This window comes from Augochlora pura, chromosome 8 (genome assembly GCF_028453695.1).
Source record: "Augochlora pura isolate Apur16 chromosome 8, APUR_v2.2.1, whole genome shotgun sequence".
Taxonomy (NCBI): Eukaryota; Metazoa; Arthropoda; class Insecta; order Hymenoptera; family Halictidae; genus Augochlora; species Augochlora pura.
Genome location: NC_135779.1, coordinates 2,361,891 through 2,379,925, shown reverse-complemented (window position 1 = coordinate 2,379,925; position 18,035 = coordinate 2,361,891). Strand labels below are relative to the sequence as shown.

Here is an 18,035-nt window from a genome sequence, read left to right as displayed (position 1 = left end):
TCATTGTCTAACATTTTTGTCTAAATTGTAAATCAATTTTTTTTCCTTAACGCTGAACCTATCTAAATCTAAGAACGACTGACAAAAATTCTCCCATAAAAATCAGAATATTGAATTTATAAAATCTTTTTACAATTTTTACTATAGTATCTACATAAAGGAATATATTCGATAATTTCGAATGAAAGCAGCTTTGTAGCTTCAATTAATAGAAAATAAAAAATGTAAAACCGGTCACTTGACCGGTGGTGGTGGCTTCAGCGTGAAGTCATAGTCCGATATTCTTGTTTAAATAAATAGTCGACCCTGTTCTCTAAATAAATAAACCAACGTCTCTCTTTGTTCCTGCACATTCTAAAGTTCTGTTGCAATTCTGACGTACGAAGGTACGAATACGCTAGCCAACGGTACGATGATCCGCGGATCAACCCCGTAATTCCACGACCATTACTCTTCCCGCGCCGCGGCGTGCATTCTGAACGATCCAACGGCGCAGAGTACAAGTTATTGACAAGTTGCACGTCACAGAAGTTAGTACGATCACCACAGCAGCGGAACAAAGCGTTCACACACAGGTTCGAATAACGCGTAAACGCGAGTCGACGCGGAGCCGGGAGCAGGCCGGGTCTTCTGAATGCTGTTAGCATTTCTGGAAAGAAGAACCTCGAAGTTCAACAATAGTCGTAATAGCTGAACACATCGCTCCAATTATCCCGGGCTACGTACGTGCGAATAATCGTAGCTCGGAGAACAGTCGCAATAGCGACGCACGGATCATTGTCATTCACCTACACACCGGCCGCTGTCGCTATTCATTCCCCCACGTGTATGTTCCCTCAAGACATTCGAACACGTTTTAGCATTTTCAGAACATTATCTAGATTAATCGATGACATGCTATTTAATTTATTCTCCGTGTTTATTTTAATTTAGATCATTTCTTAAAGCCAATCAGAAAGGCAAGAATGTATTTTTTTAACAATTTTACACGATCTATGACATTTTCTGATATCATGATAATTGATATTCTAGGTTGGTAGTGCTGCCAATAGTCATTAAAATTGTCATTGGTTATCTCAGAGACCTTATATAATTAAAGCGCGTATTATGAGAGAACTAAAATTGGTAAAATTTTGGTAAAAAGAATTTGATAAAATTTCGATATATAATCACGTGGTCCGAAAGTTACAGGGTTAAATGAACGCGACGAGAGATCCGGAAAGAGTATCTCCAGTAACACGTACGATGAAAACGATAATTTCTTTTATCCGTGCGACGAGTGTATAAAGGAGAAATCTATCATTTGCTCTCGGACGATTACGGCTCTAAACGTCCGCGTCCTCAAAGTCGACGGACAGCTTGTAAGAACCCGTGTCCTACAAAGCTAACTGTCGCCATAAATCCTCGGAGCCGTGACAGTCATCCGTGCATTACGACAGTCGGTGCACCTCGGGTTCAATCTTTCGAAAAACCAGGCTAAGAAGAAGCGGAGCGGCCGCGCCAGCGCGGCGCACTATCCCGGTCCGTGCTCGCGAAAGAGCTGCGAGGCGGCGTCATGGTGGCCCACGTGTTATCTCCAACGTTGCGCTCCTCGGTGTTTGTTTTAATTTCGTCTTAAGGTCGCGCGAGTGGCCGGATTAGTTTGGCCGCGGCGAAAACCGCGCGGCGACAGGAGCGGGGGGCCGGGCTTAAACTTCAGGGTGATCTATTTCGGTGGCTTGCCGGCTATAGGGCCGCAAGGCCGTCGAAATAGCGACCCGCCGGCCGCTGCATACTCTCGGCCAGACGCTCGTCATTTTAAAACGACGTCGGACTTCTCGAACGTATCGACGGAGAGGTCACGCGATCGACACACGACCACGAGACCGTCCTCCTTCGATCGCACGCGTCGCCATCTTTTCTCTCGTTCGTCCTCGGCCGATGTTGCAAACCGCGTTCCGGAAATCCCGCGAGTCGATGATCGGTTCTTCGCTGGAGCTTCTGCTTTCACGGTGTCCTTTTGCGCCGACTTTCTTTCACAAAGGATTTCTCTCTCCCACTCTTTCTCTCTCTCTTTCTCTCTCTCTCTCATACTCTCTTCTATTCGTGGTTTGGTCAGTGTCGTGGGGGTTCGAAAGATGAAGAAAGAGGTGGTCGCAACTTGGAAGAGGTTACGGTAATGCTTCGAAGATCGACCGACCTTTGATTAATCGAGAATGATAACGAGATAGATCGATGATTTTAACAAGGCTGCAAGATTGGTGTGAGAAGAAAAGGGGGTAGTTTTTATTGACTATTTGGGAAACGTTTCTTTGTATTCGAGAGCGAGCTCATTTTTGTCGTGACAGTCTTATGAATAAATATAAGAATATAATATAAGATATAAAAATATAATAATAGAATATAATATGATATAAAAGTGTAATAATAAATATAATGAATATTATATAATAGAAATAAGGGATCTGTATTAAACTGTAGTGATGTTACATGCTACTTTGGTTTATTCGTTTCGATTTTTTGTGAACGTATTTCATAATACCCCTTTCATTAACCCCTTGTAGTTAATGCATTTGAAGCGTCCAAAGAATACTATTTAATTTGTTTCAAACAGTTGAGTGCAAATTTGGAAACACATTCTATTTTGAAACTCGCATTGCAATAAAACGATTAATCAGGTTGGATGAACATAAACTAAGTAAAATTGTTTTATTAATTATTAAAGTAAACGATTAAACTGAAAGTGCGTATGTACAATACACTAAGAAAAGAATATATGTAATTAATACTATATGTAGCTATACGGAAAAAAAAAAATATATATATATATATATTAAGAAAAATAGTAATTTAATATAAGTTATAAGAAACTTTATTTGCGGAAAATCCAGCCGCGCCTAAGGGGTTAGGGACCGACAAGATCGTAGAAATTCGAAGCATTTACCGTATCACGTTGACAACACGTTCGGCTCGAGCGTTCGAAGACGGGACACGAAAAGTGATCTATTTTGCAGCGGGGTTTTCCGGGGTGGTGTGCGGGACCCCGGGGCAAGAATAATCCGTAGAAGAAGAAGAACGATACCGGCTTGGAAAAAGGCATTCCGGGGCAAGGAGGAACAGCGGTTCGCATGTTAACGAACGTTTCAACAGTGACACCGTGAAAAGATCCGGGCGATATTGCGGGCACGTTCAAGTGCGGCGCGCACAGCGCGCTCCTATGAATAGAATAGTAAACTGGACGCGCGAGGATGCTGGTTCTCCTATCGTCAAAGGCGGGTTTTGTTGAATGGTCGGGGCTTTGAAAGCAATTTTCGTTAGTAAACAGGACACGACGGGCAGAGAGGCGGCGAACTGGTAGTGCTTTTAGGCTGGTAGACAGAGAGAGAGAGAGAGACGAATAGAAAACAACGAGCGAACAAGATATCCAGATAAATAGACAGATAGATGCGGCGACTCTTGTTAATAGTCGGACAACATTTAAAACGCGATAAGATTCTTAGAACTGGACTAAACGAATTTCATTTTAACCCCTTGCACTATAATAACGAGTCAGGATCGAGTAAGATCTACTAAATATGAATATTATTAATGTCTTCTACGTCGAAGTAGAAATAGATTCTTCTGTTATCAAAGCATAGAAACGAACGCAAATAATGACAATATAGGAAAGAAATTGTCTGATCCTATTAGAAAAATTATTAAATACGAATAAGTGCTAACCGTCGCAGTATGGAAGGAGCGACAGTGCAAAGGTTTAATGAGAACAGAACTAGTCTACTAAACAATTACTAGACTCCTTTTTTTAAATTTTGCTATTGCCTGGAATGACAGAAGAAGATCAATGCCCTCATTTGTCGAACTTTTTATCTCAGCTTATAACGAAAATTTAATAAATTCCTAGAAGGTAAAGAGAGGTAAAATGAAATAAAAATGCTCGGTGATCCGGTTAACCACCAGATTAAAGCGTGTAAATATTTCAGAGAATAAATAATAGAACTCAAGAACTATGAAATACGTTCTTTACATATAAAATTACTATTAAATGCTATTAAAATTGTAACAAAGTAGTTTAGTCACTGTCAAGCAGACTAGTCCTACCATCTAAAAAAGAAGCTTCAAATCGTTTAGTCCAGTTCTAAAGAAGTCGTCGCGTTTTAAAAAATATCCAAATACCAAGGAGTCACCGTAGATGGACGATATGTGTCGTGTGTATTGTTACAAAACATTCGCATCGGAGCGCACCGGACTGTTAAAACCGGGCAACAAATACAGATGTGAACAAGAAGAAGACGAAGAAGTAGAAGAAGAAGAAGTAGTAGTAGTAGTAGTGGTAGTAGTAGTAGTAGTAGTAGAAGAAGAAGAAGAAGAGAGGCATCTAGGCCGCAGAAGTGGATGCAGAGACACGGAGAGAACACATCAAGGTGGAAAACTCAAAATTACCTTTCTCGTAGAGAGTAAAAGTGGTGATGGTTGTGGTGGTGGTGGTGAGATGGTTTTTGGCATGGGTTGTTTAGTGCTCACCTCTGGGGCTGGTTGACCTTGCTCCGCCCCTGTCGTCCCAGTCTTCGGGTCGAGGTCGAGGCGAGAGCCTGCCACCTCCAGCAACCTCCTGACCGCTTTGCACGTAGTGCACAATGGCCGAGGTTACCTCCTTTATCGAGTTTCTTACTTCTAGCTGCTGATTCGTTGTCTGCTGCTGCGGCTGCTGTTGCTGCTGCTGTTGTTGCTGTTGCGGCTGCTGTTGCTGCTGCGAAGACAAAATCACTGTGTCAGCATTTCAGTCGCGGTGACGACACAATGGGATGTATCATAACGTCGTCGGCTTCGTTTATATAAATAACTAAATAAGGGTCCATTGAAGAGCTTGTAAAAACCCATGAATCATTCGAATTTTGAATCATTAGCTTTCGACCTTGTGCATTTATAATAAAAATATATAGGCCAACTGCGAAATGCTGAAGACGATATTAGTAAAATCTAATAACATTATTACACTATATATACTTAACCCTTTGCACTCGAAGTCATTTTAACTCTGCGTGAAATGATTTGTTTTGCGATGAAGACAGGCATTATCTTTCAAAGGTGAACAATTTACGAATTTATGATACAACCCAATGGCATCCCGAGTCGATTGCTAGTCAATTTTAGAGAACATGAAAACGTTTTTATCGACAGGCTCGCTCTGCAGTCGTTCTGTCTGCGAATCGACCGACACCGATCACTGAAAGCTTTCGCAATTTGATTGAAAACACAATTAACCTCTCCTCGAATTTCCAGCTTCCGCTCCGCGCAGTTCGGTTCTGAGATCGCCACCTGTCGTTCGACAGACCCGGGAGCCTTTTATAAACATTAACAAACATACATTTACATCCGCGGAGTTCGCTGCTGGCAAATGGTCCACAATGTGTTACGAGCGAAACGCTGACAAAGAGGAGAACGTAAATGTACCGTCGTCGGAAACGATGCACACTTACCGTGGATTTAGGGCGACTGACTTTACGAAACATTTCACTAAATGTTAATGGCTAAATATCATGTGCGAAGACTGCACAATACTTTATGAGCCGTGCACGGAATAATACGAAATAAAAAGCGCGATGAAAACCGAGCAGGTTTTATATTTCTCAATTCTCGAAACTTTGAGCAGTAAGAATGGTATTTAGTTCGCATATTTTCCAATTTTCGAAATTTTTCTAACAGCATACTATTCGTTCTATTTTAACAATACTATTCAATCGTCGTATCTCTAATTTTTATAATACTTTGGGTAATAAAGATACCAATAAAAATACTTCCGATAAAGCATACCTACCATTTCGTTTCTAGTTTTATAAAAAATAACAGAAAACAAATCTATAATTTTATGAAGAACCGCAGCATATTTATAAAAGGTAATTAATAAAAAAAAAAAATGTCTAAAATTATCTAAAAGTCTCGCTGTCTCTGCAGCTGCATTTTAGAATAAATAATTCCGTTGCACCGGAAGCAGAAATTAACTGGTTTAACGAGGATCGATTTTAATTTATTTGGTCGCCGCTTGATTGCAGGTACGAAAAGTTTCCGGCGATCTTTCTCGTTTTCCTTAAGACTTGTCAGCGAAGTCGGAAAGGCGAAACTTGGCCTCGAACCTAAGGAACCGGCCATTTGCTGACCCTCGCCCCGCCCACGTTCTCTTCGCTTTCCTCTTTGTCCAATTTATTTTTAATTTGCGCAGACAGCGCGCAAATGCGACGAGGTTTCTATAATTAGAAATTCTGGCAGAAATCCTCGCCCCGGCGTCTCGTGGCCTTTCAAACACGCGAAAAATTGACTGTTACACGAGACGCCCTTCTATACGCTCGGCAGCGTTCATTTCGGATTTCGTTCGGCTCCGTGAACTTCGTTTATCTTTCAAACCGTTCGTTAATATTCCTATTTCCGCGTTTCCTTCGCCAATTAACTTTCATTTATTTAGTATATTTATTTAGTATATTTATTAGATTTATTTTTCTTATCAATTTATTTAGACGGGAATTCAAAGTAAAAATGCTCGTGCAGAATTTCAACGAGCTGGAGTTGCGTAAAAATTTATTTTCCATTTCGATAATTCGTTTAATTCTTGTTATCAGACATTGTCTTATGTTTCACGTATTTAATTCTGCTATGAATGCATAAAAAATGCGCGGTGTATTTATCACGGCAATTCGTGGAAACTTGAAATCATCAATTAGACGAATCTTAGTTTATTATAAAAATATGCAAGCAATAAAATTCTTTTGTTGGCCCAAGAGTTTTGAAACGACCTGTAGAAGTTAAAATTATAAGGTCGTTGGCTTTACAACGGAAGAGGACGTTTCCATTCGATATTGAGACTTGTGCATTTTTTAATGACTCGTGCATTTTTTAATGACCCGTGCATTTTTTAATGCCTCGTTTTAAACATTAATGTCTCGCGGAACGCGTTTCAGATTTTCTAAAAACGACGTACAACAGGTATGGATACTCTTTTTTACGTACCTGCGGACGCGTGCAGCTCTAAAGTTTGATAAAACCTTAACAAATACGAAAACTTACTTCCTAGGGGGGGGGGGGGGGGGGGTGAAAGAGACCCCATGGCGCGCCTCCAAGTTTAATGAAACGCGAAAATTTCTATTAAAAAATGTGCGAAGGTGTTCTCTCCCGAATTTAGCGTGACGGGTGAACGCGTGGATACGGATTATAATTAAAAACACGTTGACGAAAATGGCGTTTGAACTGAAAAACACGAGCCATCTACCTCGCAGTTTACTAATAAAATACTAAAATATAATCTTGCGATCTTTCATATTTAATGTTTCGATCTTTAATTTCAAAATACCGATATAATTTCCACGTCAATAAATCAATTCAAAGATCGAATCACCCGGAGATAATTATTTATTGAAGAGCACGAAGTGTGTCAAATCAATCAACCAACTGCTTAATAAATAAACGAAGCAACTGTAATTAAATAAAACTGAAGTCGAAACGAAAGCATTGAGAATAGAAACATTTGTATAATAAATAACGTGAACCAGAAGAGTGAGCATAAATCGGGCAGCCAAATATTTACTAATTAAATCAAACAATTTTAACTAAATAACGTAGCGTCAAATTAAAGGCACTGATAATTGTAAGGAACTATTAAGTAATTAATATGCAAGAATAAATAATGATTTAGATAATATCCAGCATTGCAATAATTTTTACATCGAGGGTTGCAATGATTAAGGGTTGAGGAATATTAAAATAACGAAAAGGTCAAGGTAATTAAAGAGGCTCTCTGTGCCTCATCCCGGCGATTTTGTGCTCGTTTTTTTTTTGGAGTTACGGAATGCGTTCGCGTGTAGCACGGGCAACGATAATTAAATACAAACCTTGTTTGCTGCTTGCAACTGGGGAAGAATACCCTGAGCAAGACGTTCGGCCGGTGTTCGTGGGTTTGTTAATCGTTCCTGCGAACGCCAGCCCAAGTACGGCTGTCGGTGGTTGAAAGACGACCTCGCCGAACTTGCTGGCGAACTTCCGGCGCTGTTCAACAGACTGGTACTCCATCTCGAGAATGCAGGTGGCGTGGGACTTGGACTTAGAAGGGCACCTGCACAGATTCAACCGGCAACATTTTACAATCGTTTCCACTGACTGGGCACGTGAGACTAGGAACGTCGGGAATAGACTGCGGATTTTGTCCATCTACGGTGCGCATGAGACGACATTTTACACGACCGACGGAGTCGAAATTGTTCGAGGAAATTTCTTTTTGACTTTGATTATTTAGCGGGTCAGAATCGTGACAGCGTAGTGCTTTATGAATATGTGTCTTGTGTACTGATTAAATTTATTGTTAAGATTATATATATATTATTGTTAGGACTATATATATTATTGTTAAGATATAATTGATTTCGCTCGTTTTTTTAAACATTCTGGTATGCATATTATAGATTTTAAGACACGAGTGAAAATTTTTCGAACTATGACTTACGCCACTGGCATCCTAATGTGCTCAGTTTACTTTTGAATTATGGGTACAACCAACTTTGTAAACATTTAATTTGATAATGAAAGAAGATATTAAATTTATGTTATATTGTATAATATTCTATTGTTCTATTATATTATTTATTATGTTCTATTGAAATATAATGGAAGAAGAAGGCAATAGTATAAGGTTAGGCTTGGATAATTATTTAACAGCGACTGATATTTTCCTTAGGTCACTGAATGCTTAGTTTTGTTATTTATATTAATATTAATAGTATAGTCATATTATTAATACTAATATAAATTAATATTATTAGCATTACCATACTATTAACATTAATTTTTGTAATAAATACAAATTTCGCAAATGCTAAATGAATATACAAAATCATAGTTCGAGAATCGTTCTACGTGAAATATTCAATACGGCGGTGATTGATTACCATACGTGTTACACCGTACAATCAATATTAGCGTCTACATCGCAGGTTGTTTTCTTTTTATACATCGCTGGTATAGAATCTTATTTATTACTTCACTGATATAGAAGACACTATGAACTTTTCAAATATTCTTCTCTGCTCGCAGAAAAGTCTACGTAAAAATGTTCGATGCATCGACGATCAAAAGGGCGTACGAAGAAAAGAAATTGAATTATCAAGGCGTATTAATTCCCTTCGCTTTGTGTAATGAAATTTTTTCAACGGCTCATTCTGCAACCTGTTATTTAAAGCCTCGGAGGCACGGTTGTAGAGTCACGTTGGAATCTTGACTCGGTTTACAAAGAGTGCGTTACCTGATCTGTCTTTGAAATGGATTACAGCACGAGACTATGATCGACGGTTTTGTAAGCCGAGAATGCGATTGCGGGGAAGCTTTCGACGACAAAATAGAAGCTCGTAAGCTCCTTCGAATGACGTAGCCTCGAGCATTCTTAAAGTCAACGATGCCTACAAGGGTATAGTTTGGTATCATAAATATTCATTCGCGGCTCGCGAATAAATTGATTTCGCCGCGACGTGCGATCATTTCGCGGTTGAAAAAATCGACGACGCATTTTTGCAGTATGCACATACGTTATCACGTCGATGGAAAAAGCCACGACGACGAGTGGCTAACGGGTTAATCGATGCGAAAAAGCGTAGATTCCGCGCGGCGGTTCGCCGTCCCCAAACAATAATTAATCTTCGCGGGGGGGTAAGGAAAAGCCAGACCGGCGGCGCTCCCTTTGAACTCGTTTAGCCGGCCCCGGGATCCAATTAGAAATCGTCCCGGGCCACTTTCGACTAAATCCAGCCGTCGTGGCGCCCGGTTACGCGCACGCCGGCCCTTTAAATCCCGTAATTAGAGCTCTCCCTTAACAAATTGTGTTCTCTCGTTAGAAGCGTCCTTGAACGTTTCCGAGGCACCCCGCGCGAGCAGTGCCAACCAACCCTCCGCGCGCTTCCGCGCTCGAGAGCAACGCGGTTTCTAGCTCCGGCGGCGCTGGTTCCCTGGCCCGGTAACAGACACACCGACACAGGGTCGAATTAATCGAGTTAACGTGCCCCGCTAAATTTATTAGCCGCTTCCTATTAGCCGTTGCCCCGTCCTGCGCCGTTCCGTCCTGCCCAGGCCCCGCTGTCATCGGCGAGTGCGCGTCACTCGCGCCCGCGGCCGGAGACGCGCCGTAAATGAAATTGGCCGACAGTCCGCCGCTCGCCGCGCGCTAATTTCGGACACACTCCTTGCGCCTTTTTGCGAGGGCGGGCGCGACCACGCTTTGCGACCGATGTTACGCCATTCCTTGCAAATCCATCGCGATCTCGTGACGCGCCGCGCCGCGCCGCGCCGGATTTTTTATCGGGCCTTGACGCGCGCGTGTGCGACGCCGCGTCGAGATGGTAACCATTTCGGTTTTTATTAGAATCGAAAATTCTGATGCAGAAAGTATCTACTTTTCATGTTATTTTTGTGAATTTAGATTGAATAAATTATATTATTTAAATTTATATAATTTGTATGATAGAGTAAATTAATATATAATGTATAGATTAAATTTATATAATTTATACGGTATGTATAATATAATATTACATAATATTATAATACTATGTAATAAAATTGTAATACAATACTATGAATTTATATTATACGAATTAAGTTTGGATTATATCCATCGTAGTCATACGATATTTATATTCTAAATCATAGATACAATCTTTCATAATTATCCCTAAATGAAAAGAATAGGTTAAGTGTACAAGAAGAAACATTTATTTTTTATATCATTTTTATGTTTTTCTGTTATATTCGCGTGGCATGAATGTCACTCTGACGACATTAATATAAAGATCACTGTGTATATCGAATCAACCCTTTGCATCGGGGTAATTTTCACGAAGCGCTATTCAAAAATTTGTAACACTTTAAACAACACGTCAAATGGTAGAATGCTAAAAATAATTGAATTGTTTCAGTAAAGAACAGCGCCGTGTGTATGTAGTTTTTACAATTGCGAGCAAATAGTTAAACAATCTGGTTTTGAACCGTCCAACGTATGATTAATAAAATTCATTTCACTTTAGTGCTTATTATTTTCCTTATTGTCTTATTATTTTATCGCTCGCGAAGCAAAGGATCGTTTTAACATTCGATAACGCAGAAATCCCGATGATATTGCAAACGATTAAAAATATTAATCTGAGGTGCTCGATCGACTACTGTAGAATCGATCGATTGTACAGTTCATCGCAACGTATATGATTACCAATGTCGACCATATTGAATACTTCGTGCAGAATGATACTGGCACGCAACAGAAATTCCTGTCAGAAAATATCGCGAGGCATTAAATTAAGGTTATGTTTCAAAGGGTGGAAACATTTGCAATTTATTGCTAACACTTTCACGACCGTGTTAAAAACCTCAAAAAATTCGTAAAATTACTTTATTTAAATGAAAATTTCAAGACGCTCTTGTATGATATTAATTTCTTTTTCAACAATTGACGTCTAAATATTAACTATGACGTGTAAATATAAACGACAAGGAATTGGAATTTTATTTCAGAATAACGTCGATACTTAATAAGTTATTACTAGCAATTGCCATCACGAGTCAGACTCGACAAAGTAAAGGTTTAACGTTTAATGTTTTTTTGTTTATGTTTAATGTTAGTTTATATTATATTAATACAAATTTATCCGCCATCAAAGTCGTTCATTTCAAAATCAGGAACTGTTATTCCAAATGAGAAGAAAGAAAAATTCGATTTTGTCAAAATTTCATAACTTCGACATAACCTCGAATAACCATCGACGAACAACGCGTCGCTGGAAAAGCCGCGGGAATTTCGAACGAGTCGTCCAACGCGTACGACGTCGCGAAGGGTTAGGCGGCGTTACATTGCGAGATCGCTAACTGGTCGAACGTTACGAGCGGAATGTGGTTTACCTGTAGTCGGCTGTCTATTGGAAGACGACGATAGGGACGAGAGGGAAGTGGTTTTCGAGCCCAGAGCACGCCATCCTCCGTGCTGCGACGCGTCGGAGTGCCTCTTTAACCGGAAACCATCGCGAGCCGCGGGAGAGTTCTTGTACCAATCCGGGACGTTCAGTCGCTGCAGAGATCTTTGTACTCTGAGTTCGTGTTCGCTCGGCACCCGTTCGCCAATTTTCTGCAACTCGTTCTCCGGCGGCTGGAACAGAAAAACCGGGGACCATGGAGAATTTAAACACAGCGGATCGTCGCGGCTAAAAGCCGTAATTGAACGGTAACGCGGAACGGACTCGTTAAATGCTCGTCATTCAAACCGAGCAACGACTCGGAATCCGTGAAACGAGTGGAACGCTCGCAAAACGACCAACTCGACCGGACAGATAAGTATAAGATGCCGGGGGGTTCGAGTTCAACGTCGCGGTGGTAGGAACTCGCTCGAGTGATCAATTTTCATCACGGGAGTATGTCCGCGAACAATACCGCGCGTTCTCTAATTAGTAAATTGAGCGATTCGCGCTTCATTTGTCGAGCGACCACTGAATTACGTGGAAAACAATGTTCAACAGATCCTTATTTTTTACTTTACAATTATCGAAATCACGGAACTGCTTCCCTTCGAAATGCTAGACTATATTTATAATATAAGTATCGTTTAGTACTAAACCTTTCGGAAATATTAATAAGAAGAATATAGAAAATAATTTCTGGAATTGTAAACAAAATTATTCGTCGTCCCGATGTTTCCTCTATCGATGGTAAAATTTCTTTTAAATAAATCATCAAGTATTCAGATTTAAAAGCAAAATTTATCGAAATTTTTAGAAAACAACCTTCGACGAAGAAATAATTTACGGCCGTGAGATTTAATAATAATGCCGCGCCGATCGATTTGATTCTGCCGCTAATTCGTGGAATTCCGTACAACGGATAGCCTGAACATTGTTCGGAAGTTCGTAACATTCTATAAAATCGTTCATGGAAAATATTAATTTGCGCAACGCAGCGCCGATTAATTATAGCGTAAGAAGAACGAGGCGGGGCGCTGCCGTAAATATTTCTGGGTCGCGTAAAATTTCCAATAAGGATTATTCGATGGAGGATTAATGGAATCACGTTATAATGTATCGCGGAGAATTATTGGATAATACTAAACATGTCTAGGTTATATGAAATTTCTATAACAAGCGCCATTATGCGAGAGCAGAATCGGAGATTTACATACAACGTTGAAATTACTCGCCCCGTAATATCTTGTTCGTCGTGAAACAGTCATTAAACGTTTCCCGCGCGGATTGAACGTGAGAATCCCGCGTGTTGTAATAGCCTGCCATCGCGACGTTCGTTTTTCAACCTAATCGTCGACCAGATTTATTTTTAGTCAGTTACCACTTTCTACGAAAAATTGTAAGAAATCCGCAATTTTTCCAATCTTTTGACTGAAGTTTATTATCATAGTATATTATATGTTATTCATTACTATAAATATAATGTAATTGTATATGATATGTGATATATTATACATTAAGAGAAATACGATGTAATTACGTATATTATATTATATATTTTTATATTATTATATTGCTACTATTACAACTGATAACAAAATTTAAAAAAATATTCAGATCTAGCAAAATAATCTCTACGAACTAAAAAAAAAATCAAGTGAATGAATCAAGCTTCGAAAACTGTATCGCTTTTTAAAAGGTGTACGAACACTAATCTACATAACCTAACTAATCGAGGTCTCGACAAGTGTCCAAATGGTTTCTCGACCAGGCGATTGTGTCACTTATTAATTAGTAGCCGCTCGAATTGTCCTGCGTGCCAATAATCGCAATTGGACGACTATGGCCGGTCGACAAATGAAGAGGCGGAGGCGCGGCGAGCCTTCGAGCAGTTGATGGTCGTCGGGAGGCTCAAAAACCGTTTTCCAATGTCACGGAGACACGGCCGTGTGTGGCAAATGATCGATCGATTTCCTCGGTCGGAAACGCAGAGGCGGAAACTTCGGCCGCTCGGCTGTGGCAACGCGGAATACGAAGGCCGAATGAAAGGCAGAGGGAGAGGAGGACCGTTTGTTTCGCTCGCGTAGGAAGCTCGCGGGAAAAGGCCGATTTTAATTTCAACCGAGCGAACCTAGCGTGCCGAGTTCTCTCGTTCGAATGGTTTATCCGTATCATTATTGATCTGCGAGATTCTAACGTTCGTTTTAACCGCGGCCCCTTAATTCCTTAGATAACAATTGCGCGACTTTCGCAAATAAATTTTTCTGTTTCACACGTTGATCAACGTGGAACTGATTGTAATTTGTTCGAATAATTTCGCGTGGTTCAATCGACAAAGTTATGAGCAAGAGCGTAGCGTGTCGCAATTTTAAACAATTTAATCGTAGGAGTTTATCGTAGAGGAGTAAAAGAAATTAAAGTAAATCAGAGAAATAGGAGAACGAAGAAAGAATAGCAATATGAGGAATTACTGTACCGAAATACTAATACTAGGGATCATAGATATATCTTGCGAAGCTGTGTTAAAAAATGGTTAATACTTTTCACACTAAAAAGATCGATCTAGACAAGTAACTCTCTGAAATTAAAAATTGCTGTAACAATATTTAAAGTAATTTTTACTTTATTAAACTGATTTATATTTAAAAGCTCGATCCTATTAATAAGATAAGCTGCTCAACTTCGTGTTTATGTAATACAAAAATAATAATAAATTAAAATTAAATAAAATTGAGATATCAAGTGAAGTTAAAGTAATAAAATAAATGAAGAGAATATGTGAAGTTAAGGTAATAAAATAAATAAAAAGAATGAGTGAAGTTAAAGTAATAAAATAAATAATAATAATAAGTGAAGTTAAACTAATAAAATAAATAATAAGAATAAGCGAAGTTGAACTAATAAAATAAATAAAATCAATTAAATTAAATCCAGTTAAAATATCACAGAGTCTGTACAGAATTTGTTCTTCTTTCTATTCTATTTCTTTTCGACGATAAAATGCGAACGGTGAAATTTGCAAAATCTGCGGCCCGTTTTCCAAGTCAAGATTGCGTTGATATCCTGTTAATGTTTCGTTTCTAAATAACACGCGTTCGAGGAATGAACGTCGATCTTTAGAGAATGTCCAAATTTAGTAGCCGGTTTATGCTGCAGCATGTACAAGTAATCAAGATTTGCTTTTCTGCTTGCCGTACCATCTAAACAGCTGGAAAAACAGACGACCGGATTATTTGGACGGGCTGTCGCTTCGCTTCTACGCATGCCCGGAGGAATTTCGAAAAATTGTGCACCGGAAACCGATTCAGATTACAAGTAATAGCGACAACTAACTGAAAATTAATTCAGTCGATGATTCGCAATTTAATTTTACACAGTGATGACGGTATAGAATATCGTTATAATTTTCTGCAGATTTTAGCATAGGTGAAAATTATAAATACAGAGACTTGGTTCACAGCTAATGGTCGAGGTTAACCTTATACTATTCTCTGCAAAATTGCTTTCGCGGGAACAACAAAACAAAATTACAAACCTCTGATAACAAGACTACGCTCTCGACGCAGGTTTGCAACACACTGGCACCAAAAGTGACCACCATATTATATTAAACAACGCGTGTACTGATTAGTCGGATAAAGTTCGCGACTGTTCAATTATAACTCGATTGAAGTTGCTCGACTTTCGTGTAATCGATGTGCGAGAGTAGTTGACACTCGAACTGGGACGAACTGGACAAGCTCTCTCGTAGTTTCGTTACCTCGATAGTTTCACTTGTTTGGAAATTATACAATGTGTCGGATAATTTATTCTTCACTTTGTAATACGTAGTATTCTGTGTTCTTTGGTATAGAGTATTAGGCATTGAAATGATATTAGGTATGGAACGATAGTTATAAGTAATTAGATATGAAATATTAGATATAAAATATTAGATATAAAATATTAGATATTAAATATTAGATATGGAATATTAAATATAGAATATTAGATATAAAATATTAGATGTAAAACATTAGGTAGAAAATATTAGGTATCAGAAATAATAGGTATGAGATAATAGTTATAAAATATTAGCTATACTAGCTACGTTTAATATTAGATATCAAAAATATTAGCTATAATAGTTAGGTTTAACATTAAAAATCAAAAATATTAGGTACGAAATATTAAAACAATAGCTATTAAATTACCCTTTCCTCATCACTTTCTACAGTATTAAGAAACATTAAACAAGTCTTGGAAAGTAGCGACAACGAAGATAAAACATTTTTTCGTCAAATAATAACTAACTTCAATCTATCGTATTCCACAAAGAGTTTCACAGTGCCAAAGAAGGGCTACGAATTTTTAATTGAGAACGATAAATAATCGTTCGTATAAAGTCGATAATGCGGTCAAAGTCAAGGGCGTGTCACGCGGTACTCGCAGTCAATAGACTGTTTTTTAACGACAGTGCCATCTGACACCTCTTTCATCTATTCAAACGAGCAGACAGATTCGACAGCTGTCCCGAGGATTCTTTTTTGATACGGCAATCCGCTTCGAACCAAGAGCCCGTACCCAAAAACTCGAGATATTACTTCAGCTTCCTTTCATCCCCCCCCACCGCCGCCACCATGCCACCTTCTGAATCTGGTTTTACAATGCGGCATTAGGCGGCGAATAACATTGTGCAATATTATACGCGCCAACTATTGAATTGTCCGGAGAAAACGTCAATAACATTGCACAATGTGATTGCACAGTATTATACAATGACTAGAGAGAAAAAGAGAGAGAGAGAAAGAGAGAAAGTGATAAAAAAAAAGAGCTATATTGATTTTGCAATTAACAGGTAGCCAAGAAAGTTCGTGCCGCCTCGAGTTTTTGTCATTATTAAATTGTACGTGCATACGGTGCGCGTCAATTAAACGCGATGCCGTGTCCGCCGCACTTATGTAATTATTATCTAATTTGACTATGCAACCATTTACGAAATCGACGAAAATAAGCTCGCCGCGGGTTGAAACACACTTTCGCAACCAGACGCGACAATTTTTACAAGAACACGATTAATTTGATCTTTTATGAATAGAAAGTCAGATTATCATCGCACTAATTAATTAATCATATCGATTAGTAAGCTTCCCTCCTTTATTTTAAATATCTTCCGTGCTTAATATTTCCATTTATTCAATTATCTAAACGACAGTCAAATCGCATAATATAATTCAACAAGAATATGACTAAATCGCAGATATAAAATTTATCGCAAGGTACTATTAATCAGTAGCAACTATAATTATTTAAAAATTTTGCAAAATTAAGTCGTAATAATATAAAAATAAAATTGAAGAAATCAAAGCTCGATTTAGATATCTGAATTGAATAACGTCAAATTCACTGGCGACACGAGCAGTTAATAATTCTTATAAATTAATTGAAATAATCGCGATACTTTTAATAACAATATTCATATTATTCCGGACACTTTTAAAATTGTAATAACATCGGAAATCGCACAAGTAGCTCCAGCAATTTTTCTTGAACCTCGAAACGATCTGCAATTGCAAATCAGATTTCCGTCCCGTAGTTCGAAAAGCAGCGACGCGCCTATCGCGCTAGGTGCCCCGGTCAAACCCTCGACTCGCGGGGCCACGGTTTTTCCCAGCGGACCCGGAAACGCGTATCGTATTTCGCGAGAAAAATAATGGATTATTCAGCCGGCACACGTAATAAATCTGCAGCAGATACATAAAGGGAAGCGAATCGCGCGAGCACGCGCGTCTCCCGGTGCCGTTCACCGTACGCGAAGAAATGCATAACGAGAAGTTCAGGGAGCCTCCTCGCGCGCGCGATTTCCATACGGCATACAAAGATGTTAACGGGACCTAATGCCGTCGAAACACAAAGGATAGAGACACGGTGGAACGCGTGAGGTGGCTGGCCTACGCGCGATACGTTCCTCCGGTTATTAGCGTTCCAGCAAACGGTGCCCCACCGGAGCCAGATGCGCGCGTACGCGGGATACGGGAACATCGGCAAAAAGCATTTTCAGCGTGACGGATGTCCATTCGGTTGGCTTCGTTCGAACTGTGTCTTGCC

The 18,035-nt window shown here is 39.3% G+C and overlaps 1 protein-coding gene across 1 annotated transcript in view; it reads right to left on the bottom strand.

The window, feature by feature from the left end:
* Positions 1-15,549, bottom strand: part of LOC144474454 (uncharacterized) — a 38,893-nt gene extending 23,344 nt beyond the window's left edge. The window contains exons 1-4 of the mRNA XM_078189299.1: positions 15,484-15,549; positions 11,899-12,142; positions 7,857-8,077; positions 4,501-4,726 (exon numbers count right to left, since the gene is read on the bottom strand). Of these exons, the coding sequence (XP_078045425.1) occupies positions 4,501-4,726; positions 7,857-8,077; positions 11,899-12,142; positions 15,484-15,549 (757 nt within the window). The remainder of the gene's footprint in view (positions 1-4,500; positions 4,727-7,856; positions 8,078-11,898; positions 12,143-15,483) is intronic.
* Positions 15,550-18,035: the final 2,486 nt, after the last annotated feature.